Below are 13,960 nucleotides of genomic sequence, written 5' to 3' on the forward strand. Positions count from 1 at the left end.
GACTATGATTTGACTTTTGCACAAGTCTATCACTTGATTAAAACCACTGTCTCTGGTGGCTTTCTAAATAGTCAGCTTTGAAGAAGAGGCCAAATTGGCCTCAGAATATTGGGGTTATTATTTCAATAAACCTGGTGCGCAGAGTAATTCTTTCATAGGGTTTTACCCAGCCAGTGAGGTGTATGTTGAATTTGTTTGCCTTTAAATACAAAGTTCGGTGCACAATTTCATGCGAGTCAGAAAAAGACCACCAGAATGATTGAATTTTGGGTTGTTCTTGCATGCTTTCTTTTATCTTTGTTTTGTCTTCCCTTTTGCACTTCTTGCTGGGCAAATTCGGCTGAGTGTTGTGTTTGTAAACCCAACTTCCGTTGCTGGTAACGAATCTCGGCAAGAACTTGTTGCTGTCACCTGAAGTTTGTCACTACCACTAGCCAGGCGCCACACTGCTGCCGAGAAATAGAAGTGGATGGCGAGCAGGTAGAGCAACTTTCACGCGCAGTGACAGACTGAAAGTTATGCCAGCGTCACACGGGCACTTTTATTTGCAATCAGGGTTGATCCAGATGCTTGATTTGGATCAGGTTCTGGTACGTAGCCACTATTAATTGCGATCAAATTGCGATCAGGCCCTGATTGCAACGTGTGCATTGCGATTTGGCTCCAAGATTGTGATTTCGCTAACGCCTGTGCCAAACTCGATGCGGATTAGTTTCGACGGTGAAGCAGTGACCATTCTTCATTGCGATCTTGAAATTTCAACCGAATTAGCCCTGATCACTATGAAAAATGCCCCTGTGACACTTTAACCGTGGAGCACAGCCCAGCGTAGGTGTCTGGCTTGGCAGCATTGCTTGTAATTATCATCTGGTTGTTCGTTGCGAAACGAGTCCGAAAAATTTTACTCCCATTGCCAAGTCAACCTGCGTGCGATAGGGCAAAAGGTAATGCATGAAATTCTGTTCTCACATTTTGATGATACTATTGTAGCTGTCCTCTGGAGGCCAGAGCTAACTTCTCCATAAAGGGGATAAAAATAGGCAGGGTTGACACCGCAGTCAGATGAAAGACCATGGCATAAAGTAAGTCTGAGACGTCAGAGTTTGAATTATTGAGTGTTTAGCATGTGTACGTGCAGTGCATTTTTAATTCGTGACTGTCCCTCCTCCCCTGACCCTTCTGTTCTCTTGTGCTCTGCAAGACAGCCGGAGGAGGTGTTCTCTTCATTCTCCGAGCAACCAATCGGGGCAGCGTCCCTGGCTCAGGTCCACCGTGCCACCCTGCGCACTACGGGTGAAACGGTGGCCGTCAAGGTGCAGCACCCTTCCGTGCTGGGGAACTCCCTCGTCGACATGGCCACCATGGAGGTGGGTGCGTCAACAGTTTAGCTTGAGAATCTGTGCTGTGCAGAGCAGTACGGTCCAGGAGAATCAAGCTCGTGTGTCCGTAAGGCATGCCACTGTCACACAGGCATTTTGAAGGCCTTTGAAATGGTATTCTGTCAATTCACCGATAAAGCACGTACTGCAAAGCAGGCAGTTTCAGCAGTCATCAAGTCAGTCGTCTGTCAGGTAGGGGTGTGTGGATATTGAATATCTTGAATACGAATGCAATATGAGTGAGGCAAAAAATTGTCTCCAAATATTGAATCTATTGTGAAATATGTGTGTATAGTATAGAACTCTTATAATGTATGTCACCACAGTCGGGAAGATCCACACTATAAGCTGCATCGCACCATATCTAAAACGACCTTTTTTGTCAAAGGCTGCACATGTGCAAAACATGCTGAGCCAGCTGCCACGCTATTGTGCGCTACCACCGAATCATTTCAGAACTACAACAATTACTATGGCTGACATAGTGGCACAACGCATGGAAGGCTTGTGCGGCTTTCGTGAATGCGTGCATGTATGTTTGTACAGGAGCGCTAAAGACACATGCACTGCTGAGCGGGCAGTTCATAAGTTGGTTTCTTTAAGTTGCTTTCCGTCGATAGGTTTGTCGTGGAGAAGTGCTGCAACGCATTCATCGGTAGCCGTCCTCCCGCCTCTTGTGTATCCAGTGCTGATCCGTGTAGGCATCGCCACACTCGCGCTGAAGTCGTAGTAATCACTGGTTGACCACTGATGCACTTACCTTAAAGGCGCAAAATCGAAACTTCTTTTCAGTAACACATACGACTGAATATTCAGAAAGATAGAATATTCAAGTCACTTCGAATATTCGAAACTTTTCGAATAGACAGTTTTCGAATTGAATACGAACATTAGAAATGCAATATTTGACTGATATTCAAAAATTGAAAATATTCACACACCTCTACAAATACGCCGACAGCTGCTGCTTATGTTATGCACATCATTACATCACAGTGTGCACGTCGTTGTGATAAAACTGACGTCTATGCTCTAGCATGGGTGCCGACGCGAGTTCTGGCCTCTCGCTTGCTGTCTCACTTGTTGGCTGGATTTTCTGGCAGCTGCGTTATAAGCAGTCCTTCATTGTGAGGGCTGCGGATAAGCGGTATGCTTAAACATGGATTCCTATGAGAGGGTAAATTGTGCTAGTGTGGAGAGACTGCATTTTAACTGTTCTTGCACTGTAAGCAGTTACGTTGTAAGTGGTCTGAGCAGTGTTAAAAAGTTGCAAAACACTCTTTTAAAATATAATGAAACCGCATTTCGCTAGGCTGCGGATTGTTCAAAAGACTTCTGGTAATGCGCTCGTTACAAATTATTATGCAGAAAAGTTAATCGCCAGACATGTGCTGAAAGTAAGCGCTCACTCTCTGTGTGCTGCAGCGAAATCTGTTTGTGGGAAAAACCTTGTCACTTGGAATTGAGATAGCAGAATGCAATGGAATGTTTACACAGAGCCGTTCCTCTTTCCAAAGACTTAAATATACTTTAGGTAACATTCTTGGCGCTTGCCTTATTACCTTTATTTATGGAATGCAAAAGTACAATGTATCCTGGATAAAAGGGCCACAGAATAAAGCTTGATAAAAAAAAAAGTGCTCCTGTTGCATGGGAAATAAGGCTGAAACGGAGAAGGAAAGTAATGAATGCGTCATGCATATTTCTTTGTGAATAACATTGCTAGTTGCCAGGAACACAGCATAACTATGCATTGAACTTGGTAGTGTGGTGGTATGGTTGTTCTCAGTAACCGCAGAGTATATTTGCTCTCGTGACGTTGCTGCCAACAGAAATAAATGTGATTACACAGTAAATGTTGCTCACTATACTTATTTAAAGGCCTTTTTTTCCATTTCAACTTATTGTGGAAAAAATTCCGGCTCTCTCGCACAGCCATGCGATAGCACGCGGCGGTACTGCGGAGAAACGTATCGAAACTGTGACAGGGACCACACACAGCTAGGCTTGTGTGAATATTTGAGCACTTTGAATATTCTCACGAATATTAAACTATTCAAAGTCGCTTAGATTAGAATTTAATTTCTTGGAAATTTCGAAGTATTCGAAATGAACGAATAGGTGTATATTAGTCCGCATGTAATCCCCCCGCCCCCTGTAAAGGTGGTTTCACTCCAGTGGAGGGGTGCTGTACCATGAATACACCTTTCCAGGAAAAATTCGCACTGCCGCAAAGCCCCACTTCAGGGTTAAATGAACATACTGTCCTCACATCGATTCTTTATTTTTTAAGTTTAAAAGCTTGTTATACCGGCTTATATGCTCTAAGTAGTAAATTTTAAAACAACATATTTTTAGGGGTGTGCGAATAGTGAAATTTGATCTGGAATCGAATTCGAATCGAATAGTGCCGAATAGTGGCCGAAAATATTGAATATCAAATACAATAGATTGTATTGAAAATTGAAAGAATGAACCAAGAAATGAAACCTACTCATGTCCTCGAACACATAACGTGGTGACGGCTACCGAAAGAATAAAAATTTTCCTGCAGAAACACAAGGTGTCCCCCGTGAGCTGGCTTCAGGCTCTCTCGCCGTGTTGTTACAGTGTGTACGGCTCATCTAGAAACGGTAATGTTGTGCTTCATCATCATGAGTGCTCCGGGCCCAAAAATCGTCGGGCGCCCGTTCACAGCAGCATTGTAACTGCGCGCTGGAACGATGTGAGTTTTTGAACGAGTGGTGCGGTGTGGCAGTGACGACTGCACAGCGTGAACAAATTTTCACATGAGAAGCCAATAACTGAGGGTTTCGAGGGCCAAAGTCGGGACGTTTTACGGCGCTTGCGGTATACGCGACCGAACTATGCCAGAAGCCCGTTCCTTAGTTTCGGAAGCGAAGTTGTGTAGGGCTTGACGGTTTTGTAATGTGTGTTTTTTTACATGCGGAAATGAAATATCGTTTAAAATAAGCATGCCCTCGCCTTTGAACCATGATATCGGTGAAACTTTTAATGAAAGGCCTACTGTAATGATGTTGGCATTAGTTTTAGCCACCCCACCCTAACCAAGTTTCACGATTGGCCTTTGTCGTTTTTAGATATTCATCTTGTCGAATTATTCGAAACTTCCAATATTAGCTATTCGAAAGTCAAATCAAGTTATTCGATTAGGTATTATTTGATTCGAATTCAAAACTCGAATATTCGCACACCCCTACATATTTTACAGGTTATCACTTGCATTCTACCGAAAGTCAAATCCTGCTACTATTCAAAGTTGCTTCCACTTCCTTTGAACCAAAAAGAATGACATTTGCACATGCCTTGTTTCAATAAAAAAAAACAATATTGTGCAGGTTAGTTGGGTCATGACAGACATGCTCATTTTTCTTTATAATATGTGATATATACTATTCGAATTCGATTAGAAATTATTTGACCAAATCACTATTTGCTTTGAATTCGCTTTGAACCTTAAATTTACTATTCGCACAAGCCTTCACACGGCAGCTGAAATGACGGCAGGGCAGATGGAAGTCTAATCTGACTTTCCCTGAAGTGTGTCGCTCACATCTGTGCAGCGATCTGCTGTTGAGCTAAAACTGGCACTCTTCCATAATTGAAATGCAATACCTGCTACCCGGTTGCATGGAGTACGACGCCTGCTCACATTGCCGGTGTGGGGACACTTGCTGTATTGTGTGCGTGCCTTTGCCGTCAGAGTGTCCTTTGTAGCCACTCTGCTCCTGACCGTGTACGTGTGCCATTTATGTGGTGAGTATGATGTTGGGTCAAGGTGGCAATGCTTACCCTGCATCTCCATGGTGCAATTTGCAGTCCCACATGGGGAGGCCATGCTAAAAGATTCCCAGTGTTCAGAATGTTGGCAGAGATGCAAAGAGATGTCTGTGTGAAATGCTCTTCTGCCTGGTCCTTTCACAGCTGCTGGTGAACATTGTGGCCAAGATATTCCCAGAGTTCTCGCTCATGTGGCTGGCAGAGGAGACCAAGCGCAACCTCCCTCTGGAGCTGGACTTTGTCAACGAGGCACACAACACGGAGCGGGTTCGCCGCATGTTCTCCCACTTCTCATGGCTCGAGGTGGGTGGCCATGATGTGATTGATCAGAGAAGGATGCTTGGCTTGACTTGCATCACTTCGAGGTTATGCCAAGTCAACTCTGACACTACATTTCTCTACGCTAGTATGTTGAAAACTCTCTTAGCATGAACGAAATCTTCGCAGTACAAAAAAAGGAGCAGCAGTGGAGGAAAGGTGATGCCGTGGCCTTTGGGTTAGGAATCATATTTTACTCGTTAAAGTGGAACACCGTAGTGTTTAAGGAGCTGAACTTGACAAGCTTATACAGTAGAACCCCGCTGTTACGTTCCTCACTGCTGCGTTTTCCCGGCTGTTACGTCGTTTTCCGCCGGTCCCGGCATAGCTCCCATAGGATACAATGTATTGGGAACCCCGCTGTTACGTGACGTCGTAACTGTCGGACCGTTCCCGTATGATACGTTGCGAAGTGCGCTCGAAGCCGACCGAGTGACTACCAAAGAGAGTGGCCATGGTGCATTTTCACGCAGCTTGGCCTCGTTTGACCGTAATATTAACCGCATGAGAGGCGCAAGCAACAGAATCTTTCAATTGATGCAAACAAAAGCATGGCCTTCGAGATTCAAATTGCAAAGATGGCATCTATGACATAACTGCTCGCGAAAGCAATGCCTTCGAGATTGGCATTTACTATTGACAAAAGCATAGCCTTTGAGATTTGTATTGCACAAACATGATGTGTATGACGTAATTGCTTGCGAAAGCAAGGTCTTCGAGATTGGCATTCACTTCTGCCATCGCGTTGGCGTAGACTCATCATCATCGTTATTTGTCGGAGAACGGGAGGAGTTCGAGCTGGTTGGAGCTCGCATGGTCGTGCGTGCGGTTCGCGGTCGGACTCGCCGCGCCGGTCGTGATTACGTGTGCTTAGTTCTTTCATGCCTACAGCTGTTGGTGTTAAAAAAATCACATACGTTGATTACATTTCTGTGGATGAGGCCGTCCTAAGCTCCGCGTTTCTATCCATCGACTAGATCGCGGCTGAGCGCGCCAATTTTCGTGCTTCTCGTAAGAATTGAAATAAAATTCTGTACCACTAAATATTTTGTCGTTTTTCCTGGTTTTCGGCTCTTACGTTTCCCGTCTCTTACGTTTATTTCCTACGGTCCCTTCAAAAACGTATCAGCGGGATTCTACTGTACAGTGTTTACAGAGCCACAATGACCCTAATTTAATTTAGGTACCTTGAAACTTGTGACATCGCTTTGACATACTGCCAAAGCTATATAGGTGGGCTTCCCGTGCATTGCACGTAAAAACCTCATTAATTTGGATATCACGTGACTGTGAAAAGAGTTCCAAATTAACCGAATATTGGACTATTGAGGGCATTAAGACAACAATAAACAAATGCATACAGCATCAAAAGACTTTTTCAGTAAACCCTCATTAACAGGAACTCTGGCATTTGAAAATACTGGAAAGTCCAATTTTTTTCCTTGCAATAGTGTCAACTTTATGTGCTTTAGCTTTTCACCCATTATCTCAAAACACTACCGTGCTGAGCTTCGGATATTTTGAAATCTAGAGTGCGAAAATGCTTGGAAAAAGATAGTATTTAAAGGTTTTTTGTACTTTTTGTGTAGCTGTGGTATCATCAGAAAGTGTAATCAGGGCTGTGGTTTTGTCTCGGTGCTCCTTGCTTCATTCTAGTTCACCCTTATCTACCGTTATCGGCCAGCTGATACAACTGATAACGCGGGTGGAGCATCACTGTGTCACCAAACGCGTGGAGTACGACAAAGAATGGCATTGTAAAATTCATCGCTAAATTTTTGTGGCTGTGGCTAAGCTGCGGTTTGGCCATGGTAATTTCCCATCAATGCAGCAACGAAGTTTGGCACATGCCTACGTCACGGAGGTGAGTGTGCTGTTACTTGTAAACATGCCAGCAGTGCATCAATGACCGGTGCTCAGAGGCACTTGTTGTGCGTGGCTGCGCTGATGGTGGTCACTAAGCAAGGCGGTGGCGAGTGCTTTCGGGATGCAGGTCTTGGGGCCATCATTCAGCTCACTGTAAAAAATGAAACCGATTTTGGGAGCCAGAAACACATAATGTACATTAGACTTTGGACACCACCTGGTGTTTAAACTGGAACAATAGCCTCAAGATCTGTGTCTTTTTTACCTAAAGGACATTGCTCAGGTGAGCACAGACCCAGCGCCTAAGGAGAATGGCAGCAACATGTACTCGTGTGTAATGTGATGTTCTGATGAGGCATTTGTCATCTAATGCTGCTCCCCGCATATGGGTGAATGTGCCATCGGGTCCCCAGCATCACCAAGTTGCCATTGCTCTGTGGTGACGGTGTGTCATCACACTTAACGAGCAGTTGTGGGGTCTAGGCATAATGCACCTGTCTCGTTGTGGCCTCCGAGCACATCAGGCCTCCGAGATAGCACGAACACACAGCACTCAGCACCAGATGTGCTGTGGTCCCGACCGATGACAAGAGGTAGTGCCAGTCACCATGCAGAGATGGTGAAAGGCGACCAGAGAAGAAAGCATACACCGAGGTGAAACTTCTATAAAGTTTAACAAATGTGGCCGATGGACATACAGAAAGTTGTACAGAGAAACCAGTCTCCATAATACACCCCCAGGGGGCAACCAACACCAGTGGATGCCTTGAACACAGCAGAAAAGGATAAGGTAGGCTCTAGGACAGCTATATTCACGGCATCATGAATCAACCAAAAGCACAGACCGACTGACAGTGCCATTCTCAGGCTACCAGTGGCAACAGGTGGGTACTACAGTCGAGCCCGACTATATCGAACCCGTTTATATCAAATTATCCCATATATCGAACAATTTCTAAACACGGTAAATTTACATTGAGAATATATAGCAAAAGTTACTGTTACATCGAACGAAAATAGCAACGACAACCGATATATCAAACTCCATGTGCCTCAAAAGTGCCCCAGCAAGTTGGCTTTCCCTCGCGGTGGCGGGGAAAACTGCCGGCGCCACCCTAGAAAAAGTGGTTTAGACCCGGTTGTGCACGGGCGAACACCCCCCTGCAAGAAATGATCCTGGCCCGCTCGCAGCGCTTACAGCCAATCAGAGGCCGTCGTGCTTTCTCCGAGGTACAGAGGCGGTAGAAGTGAGCGCCATTTTTTCTTTCTTTATGCTTGTGTGCCTGCTGCTGCCTGTTTTCCTCGAGTCCTCATTCAGCGTGGTCCGTGCTGGTGGTGTTGCCTGTTGGTGCTCTGTGAACCTTCGTGTCGGCAGGGAGCTTAAGATCGACTTGCTCGGAGCTCTTTCTATGTTGAGTAGATCGTGGGCAGATGTCACGAAGGAGACGATCCAGAACTGCTTTAGGCGTGCCGGCTTCCGCATGCCTGGTGATGACACCCCAAATTCCGATGACAGCACTGAAAACACCGCAGGTGTTTTCGCCGAAGTTTGGAGCGAGCTGGCAGAGTTCCCGGGAGCTATCGACGGATCGACATTCGACGAGTTCGTCAGTGCGGACGATGATGTCGCCATCATGGGTGAGCTACAAGATGACTACGTTGCAGACGTCGTGCCGACCACGAGCCAAAGCGACAACAATAAGGAAATTGACGATGGCCCATTGCCTACATCCTCCGAAGTGATTAGTGCACTTGCGTTGGTCCGGCGCTATTGCGTGAATGTGGAAGGTTGCAGCCTCAGCTGCTCCGACTCGTTGGACAACGTGGAGGCGTGTGTGCTGTCGCAGGCAGCGAAGTCGTTGACACAGAAGAAAATCCAGGACTATTTTGTTCCAAAGTAGGGCACGCAAGTAAGCCACCATATTAATAAAGTACTTTTCTTATTGTTATGTGCCTTTGTGTCAAAATCCTATAGCGGGCCTATATCGAATTATGCCATATATCGAACTAATAAACGTTTTTTGGCGAGTTCGATATACCCGGGTTCGACTGTACTGTACTTTGACGTTCCCAGAGGAGTGATGATTGCGGGAGATGGAAATGGGGTGGCAAGTGATTGAGGAGGTTATTGATGTGTTGAAAGCGTTGGAGTTTATGTTTAGCAAAAAGGCCACCACTGAAAAAAAATTCATTATGTTGACATTTACAAACAAAAGGCACCAATGCCAAGTCTTCGACAATAGGTACTGCATGTTGGCCTGGCAGGTATCCTGGCAGAAAGCGGAGCCCCGAAAGTTTTGTGGGCCTGTGGCACTCATAATAATCCCACATAACAATCAAGTTCAAGAGTTGCATGCAGCTGTAAGAAAAGTGTGTCAAAGAGCCAAAAAAAACAAGCTCTTCCACCAATTACTGGCACCCCTCTGAAAAATTAACTGCCGTTTGCAGTCATAATGCCGCTGCTGATTGGAACAGCAGCTCTTTTGTCCACGATCCCCACACCCACAAGAGCCACATTCCCAACTCTCTGGTGCACACAGGGGGTGCAATAAAATTTGAAAAACAAAAACAAAAAGAGAATCTTCCAAAGAGCACAACATAATCATACGCTGTGGGTAGAGCTCAGAGATTTCCGATTTCCCATTTGTCTTGCCGTTACTGGCAGTACACTTTACAGTGTTAGTTCTAAGTCAGCCCCCCAGCTTTGGATTGTCGAGCTTAAATGAAGTAAGCCAAACAGTGCTGGGTGATGCATCTCTTTTGATGACTGCAGGTACCTGAGATACACTGGGACCTGACCACAAGGCGTGTGATGACCATGCAGTTCTGCGAGGGTGGCCAGGTCAATGACAAGGCCTACATGGAAAAAAATGGCATATCAGCCATGGAGGTGGGTACACACGGCAATGCACTTAAAATCACAAAGCAATCCAGTGGCCGTTGCAGAAACCATAGTGAAAGACTGTTGAGTAGTATTTCGGTAAAATCAGAAATTTACTTCGCTATATGAAAACTTTATTAATAGTCTCGAAATTCCCCATTCCATGCAAAGTGTAGTTGCTCAAGAATTAATCTTTTTTTACTTGCAAAGTGCCGCAAAAGATGTCCAAGGTGTAGGCCAGTGCGAAAAGATTAATTTACCGAAAGAAAAAGTTCAGTTTTGTTAAACCTGAGAGCTGGTCACAATGTTTACAGTTTGATGCTGCTTTGACGAAGTCCTCATGAAGTGGCCCTATGGCAGCACGCAGAAAGCCAAAAGAAGTGCAGTTTTAACATAGTGGTAACCGGTGTGAGCAAAACTGGCGTGCATTCTGCTGTTGCAGCTTGTCATCAAAGCCTTAGGTATTCCCTAATTTTGTGCGACACTGCTTCCCACCAAGTCTGATTAATGCACAATCTTCAAAACCATTGTGTGCCTGCCACAAAAGGAAAAGAGCTTCAGTTCAAAATCATATGACGGTGAGATGATGACTGGAATCACGGCACCTTTGTTCATGGTCACTGTGTTTGCCATCTTGCAACGTCACACGCACACATTATGTCAGAGAAATCAAGTGAGATGCAGTATGACATCACAAATTTTGGTTGTCGCTTTACATTGGCCCAACGCAAGTCTCGCTCGTCTGTTTTATTACAGAACACCCACATAATTTGGTGGTGTTTTTAGAGATGCGGAAGGTAACCGCAAGCAGCTCAAGAAAAATTTGTCTACTAACTACTTAAAAACATGATGCACCGATGCACTCACCAAAAAAGCTTTTATTTTGTGGTAAGTCACTGTTCCAGTAGCCTTCGGTGGAAATTTATCGTATTCTTCAGAGACACCAAAATTCTTCAGGTAGTCATCGTTCGACTTTGGGGTCATGGAGAGTGAGCTGTGTGATGTTTCCAAACAAGCGGTGTTGTATATTTTTTTTCCAAGATCAAAATCGCTTTTAAGATAACAGCTTTGTTGGCAACATCTGCTTCTGGAACGGTGGCGATTGCCTGCAAGATAAGTGAAAGCTTGCTGCATTCAGCTTCACCACCTCTGCAGCTGGTCATGTTGTCACTTGCTGCACAGCGACAATGAAAATTGGCAGATTCCGCGCACTATCGTAATCGATGTTATGTGAAGCAGGTGGCGAGAAGTTGGCTGTGCCGCAAATTTTACATTTAGCCAAGCATTAAGAGGTGGACAGACATGTTTGTGCAAATAGTGCGTTTGTGTGATTAGTGTAGGAGCGTCACTGGTGCACTGTTTGTCAAGGACGAGTTACTGTGATGGCATGTTGTGGCGAAACTTGGGGAGTCGCTGTTGGGCACAGATTCGATTTGCAGCAGGAGAGTGCAGGTCTCACTGTGAGATTGTGCAGCCCTGCAACGATGCGAATGATCATGGAATTTCGCAGCCGCCACAAGCACCCTCTCAGAGTCAATGTGGCAACCTAGCGTGATGCATCGTGGTTGCGCTAAAGTAAGAAATTTCAAATAGTCACAGCTGCAAATAGCGAGCACCGGAGTGCAACCTATGGACCAGTGCCACACAAGCTTTGCCGCTGTGCGGCAGTGAATGCTACGGCATTGTTTACACTTGTAACGTCACATATTTCTCCTCACTTGTCACCCTCTCGCCCACTCTTTGGATGCACACAGTCGATCGAGTGGCCCTGCACTCACTGTGCTGCACGCCCGTGTGTAAATGGAGTAATGCATTGTGTGGGCGAGCAAAAAATCCTGGGCAACGAGATATATAGAAAACGGGCATGTGCCCGTTTTCGTTGAATATGTGAGTCGCCCTTTCCAAATGCAACCACCGCAAAGCGTTTCATTGACTCAGCAACAAAACGCAGCTTTGATCATCCGTAGCCAGTACCGACGAGGCAGCTAGCGCTCTTACGCCTCGCCTGCAGGCTGGAAACTTGGCATGCTGTCGTGGAAAGCTTGCCCTGGACATCATGGAGATAAGGCATAGAAAAGATCGTGCTCATAAGTTGAGCCAAGAATAGTGTGTGTGAAACAAAGTTAGGGTTTTTTAGTCGGGAGAACAACTGCGGCAACCATTCCGCGAAAGCCTTGCAAGCTTGTAAGTCCACATACTTGTGGCAAAGGCGAAAGCTCACGTTCTAGAGCTTTTCTTTTGCAGAACACCGCCTATACTGACGGTGGAATTGAGGCCACGGGCACAATATCTACACTGTACAACCATGTAACTATATTTCGGACAAAAAAAAAGAAAAGCCAAACAGAGGTAACGTCTATTGATGCAGACATGAGCACCCATTCGGTGCGGAGCACACGTATGACAAGCAGCCTAAATGAACGGGCAAAGGCTTCTCCGTCAACTGCTCCCCCTCCTCATGCCATGCGCCCCCACAGCACACTAGTGCCGTGCCATCCCCTTCTTCCTCTCCCGCTTTTATTTAATATTCATCTGTTCCCCATTCCCTCATCGTTTGTAATGCCCTCATCGCTCTCTCCTTGGCCGGTGCACCTTCGCTGAGACATGCACTCGCTACCTCACTTCGCTACCTCACTACCTCAATTTTCCAACAGCCATGTTATAACCGGTCTTTCATCTCGGAGCGGCGGTGTCTATAAGTGGTATATACTCCTATGAGTGGTATGCATATGCATGGAGTTTTGTGGGAGGGTAAACAGGAATCCGAAAAGTCTGCGTTATAGCTGGTTTTGCACTGTAAGCAGTTACGTTATAAGCAGTTTGAGCTGTATTGGAATCTCAGATAAACATGCTTCATTATATTTATGTTAAAGGTACGGGGTGTTTTATGGATACGAAGTTATAAACAAAGTGCATCCTTATACAGAAATTTTGTTATATTGTTCATTATATCGAGATTTAACCGTTATAAAGATGTTTATTGGCGGACACACGGCGAAGGTGAACGACAGCAACAGTCAAGGCGGGGCCGACTCTCTGCGCGAGCTGCGTTCTCTCCGAAGAGGGCGACCCACTAAAAGGGGCTGGAGAGGACGGCCCACTTCAGAGTTCCAAAGCTTTGCTACACCGTATATGAAATGACTTACCTGATGCTGATTTTAGTCATTTCATACGTAGGAAAGGACCACCTATTGAGGAAAGTGTTAGCTATACAATTGCGAAGATTGGGCTATGGTGTAGTGATTGAATAGGGCCTTTTCGTCTTCTATTTTTGGATGGGGGGCATTGTGCAAAACTGCTTCTGTAGTAAAATTTGAGGTGCTAAAAATAAACCATTTTCCTCCGCAACAGCATTTCTCATGTTTCTAACCTTGCTCTGGGGCATTAGAATGGTATGAACCAATCAACAATTATTGCGATAGCAATTATATGGACAGTCTCAGCTGGTTTTTGTCCGTCCTCGTCGCCGCCGCCGTCATGCACCATATATGTATAAGTATGTATATATATATATAAGCCCCAAAGAAAAATAATTCAGAAAAATGCTTCCAAAGCGCGCAATCGAACCAGGGACCTATCGCTCGGCAGCGTGTGGCGCTAGCCACTGCGCCACAAGATGCAGATCGTCCACATCGCTAACGGCGAGCGTTATATACACACCCTTTACCGCTGGCCGGACTCGAGACGGCAGGCGCTTATAAGCGCTTCTTTACTA

At 45.5% G+C, this 13,960-nt stretch overlaps 1 protein-coding gene across 1 annotated transcript in view; it reads left to right on the forward strand.

Annotated features, from left to right (window-relative positions):
• Positions 1 to 13,960, forward strand: part of LOC119374800 (aarF domain-containing protein kinase 1-like) — a 39,979-nt gene that overhangs the window by 10,342 nt on the left and 15,677 nt on the right. The window contains exons 4-6 of the mRNA XM_037644981.2: positions 1,206 to 1,367; positions 5,325 to 5,483; positions 10,138 to 10,254. Of these exons, the coding sequence (XP_037500909.1) occupies positions 1,206 to 1,367; positions 5,325 to 5,483; positions 10,138 to 10,254 (438 nt within the window). The remainder of the gene's footprint in view (positions 1 to 1,205; positions 1,368 to 5,324; positions 5,484 to 10,137; positions 10,255 to 13,960) is intronic.

Source organism: Rhipicephalus sanguineus, chromosome 11 (genome assembly GCF_013339695.2).
Source record: "Rhipicephalus sanguineus isolate Rsan-2018 chromosome 11, BIME_Rsan_1.4, whole genome shotgun sequence".
Lineage (NCBI taxonomy): Eukaryota > Metazoa > Arthropoda > Arachnida > Ixodida > Ixodidae > Rhipicephalus > Rhipicephalus sanguineus.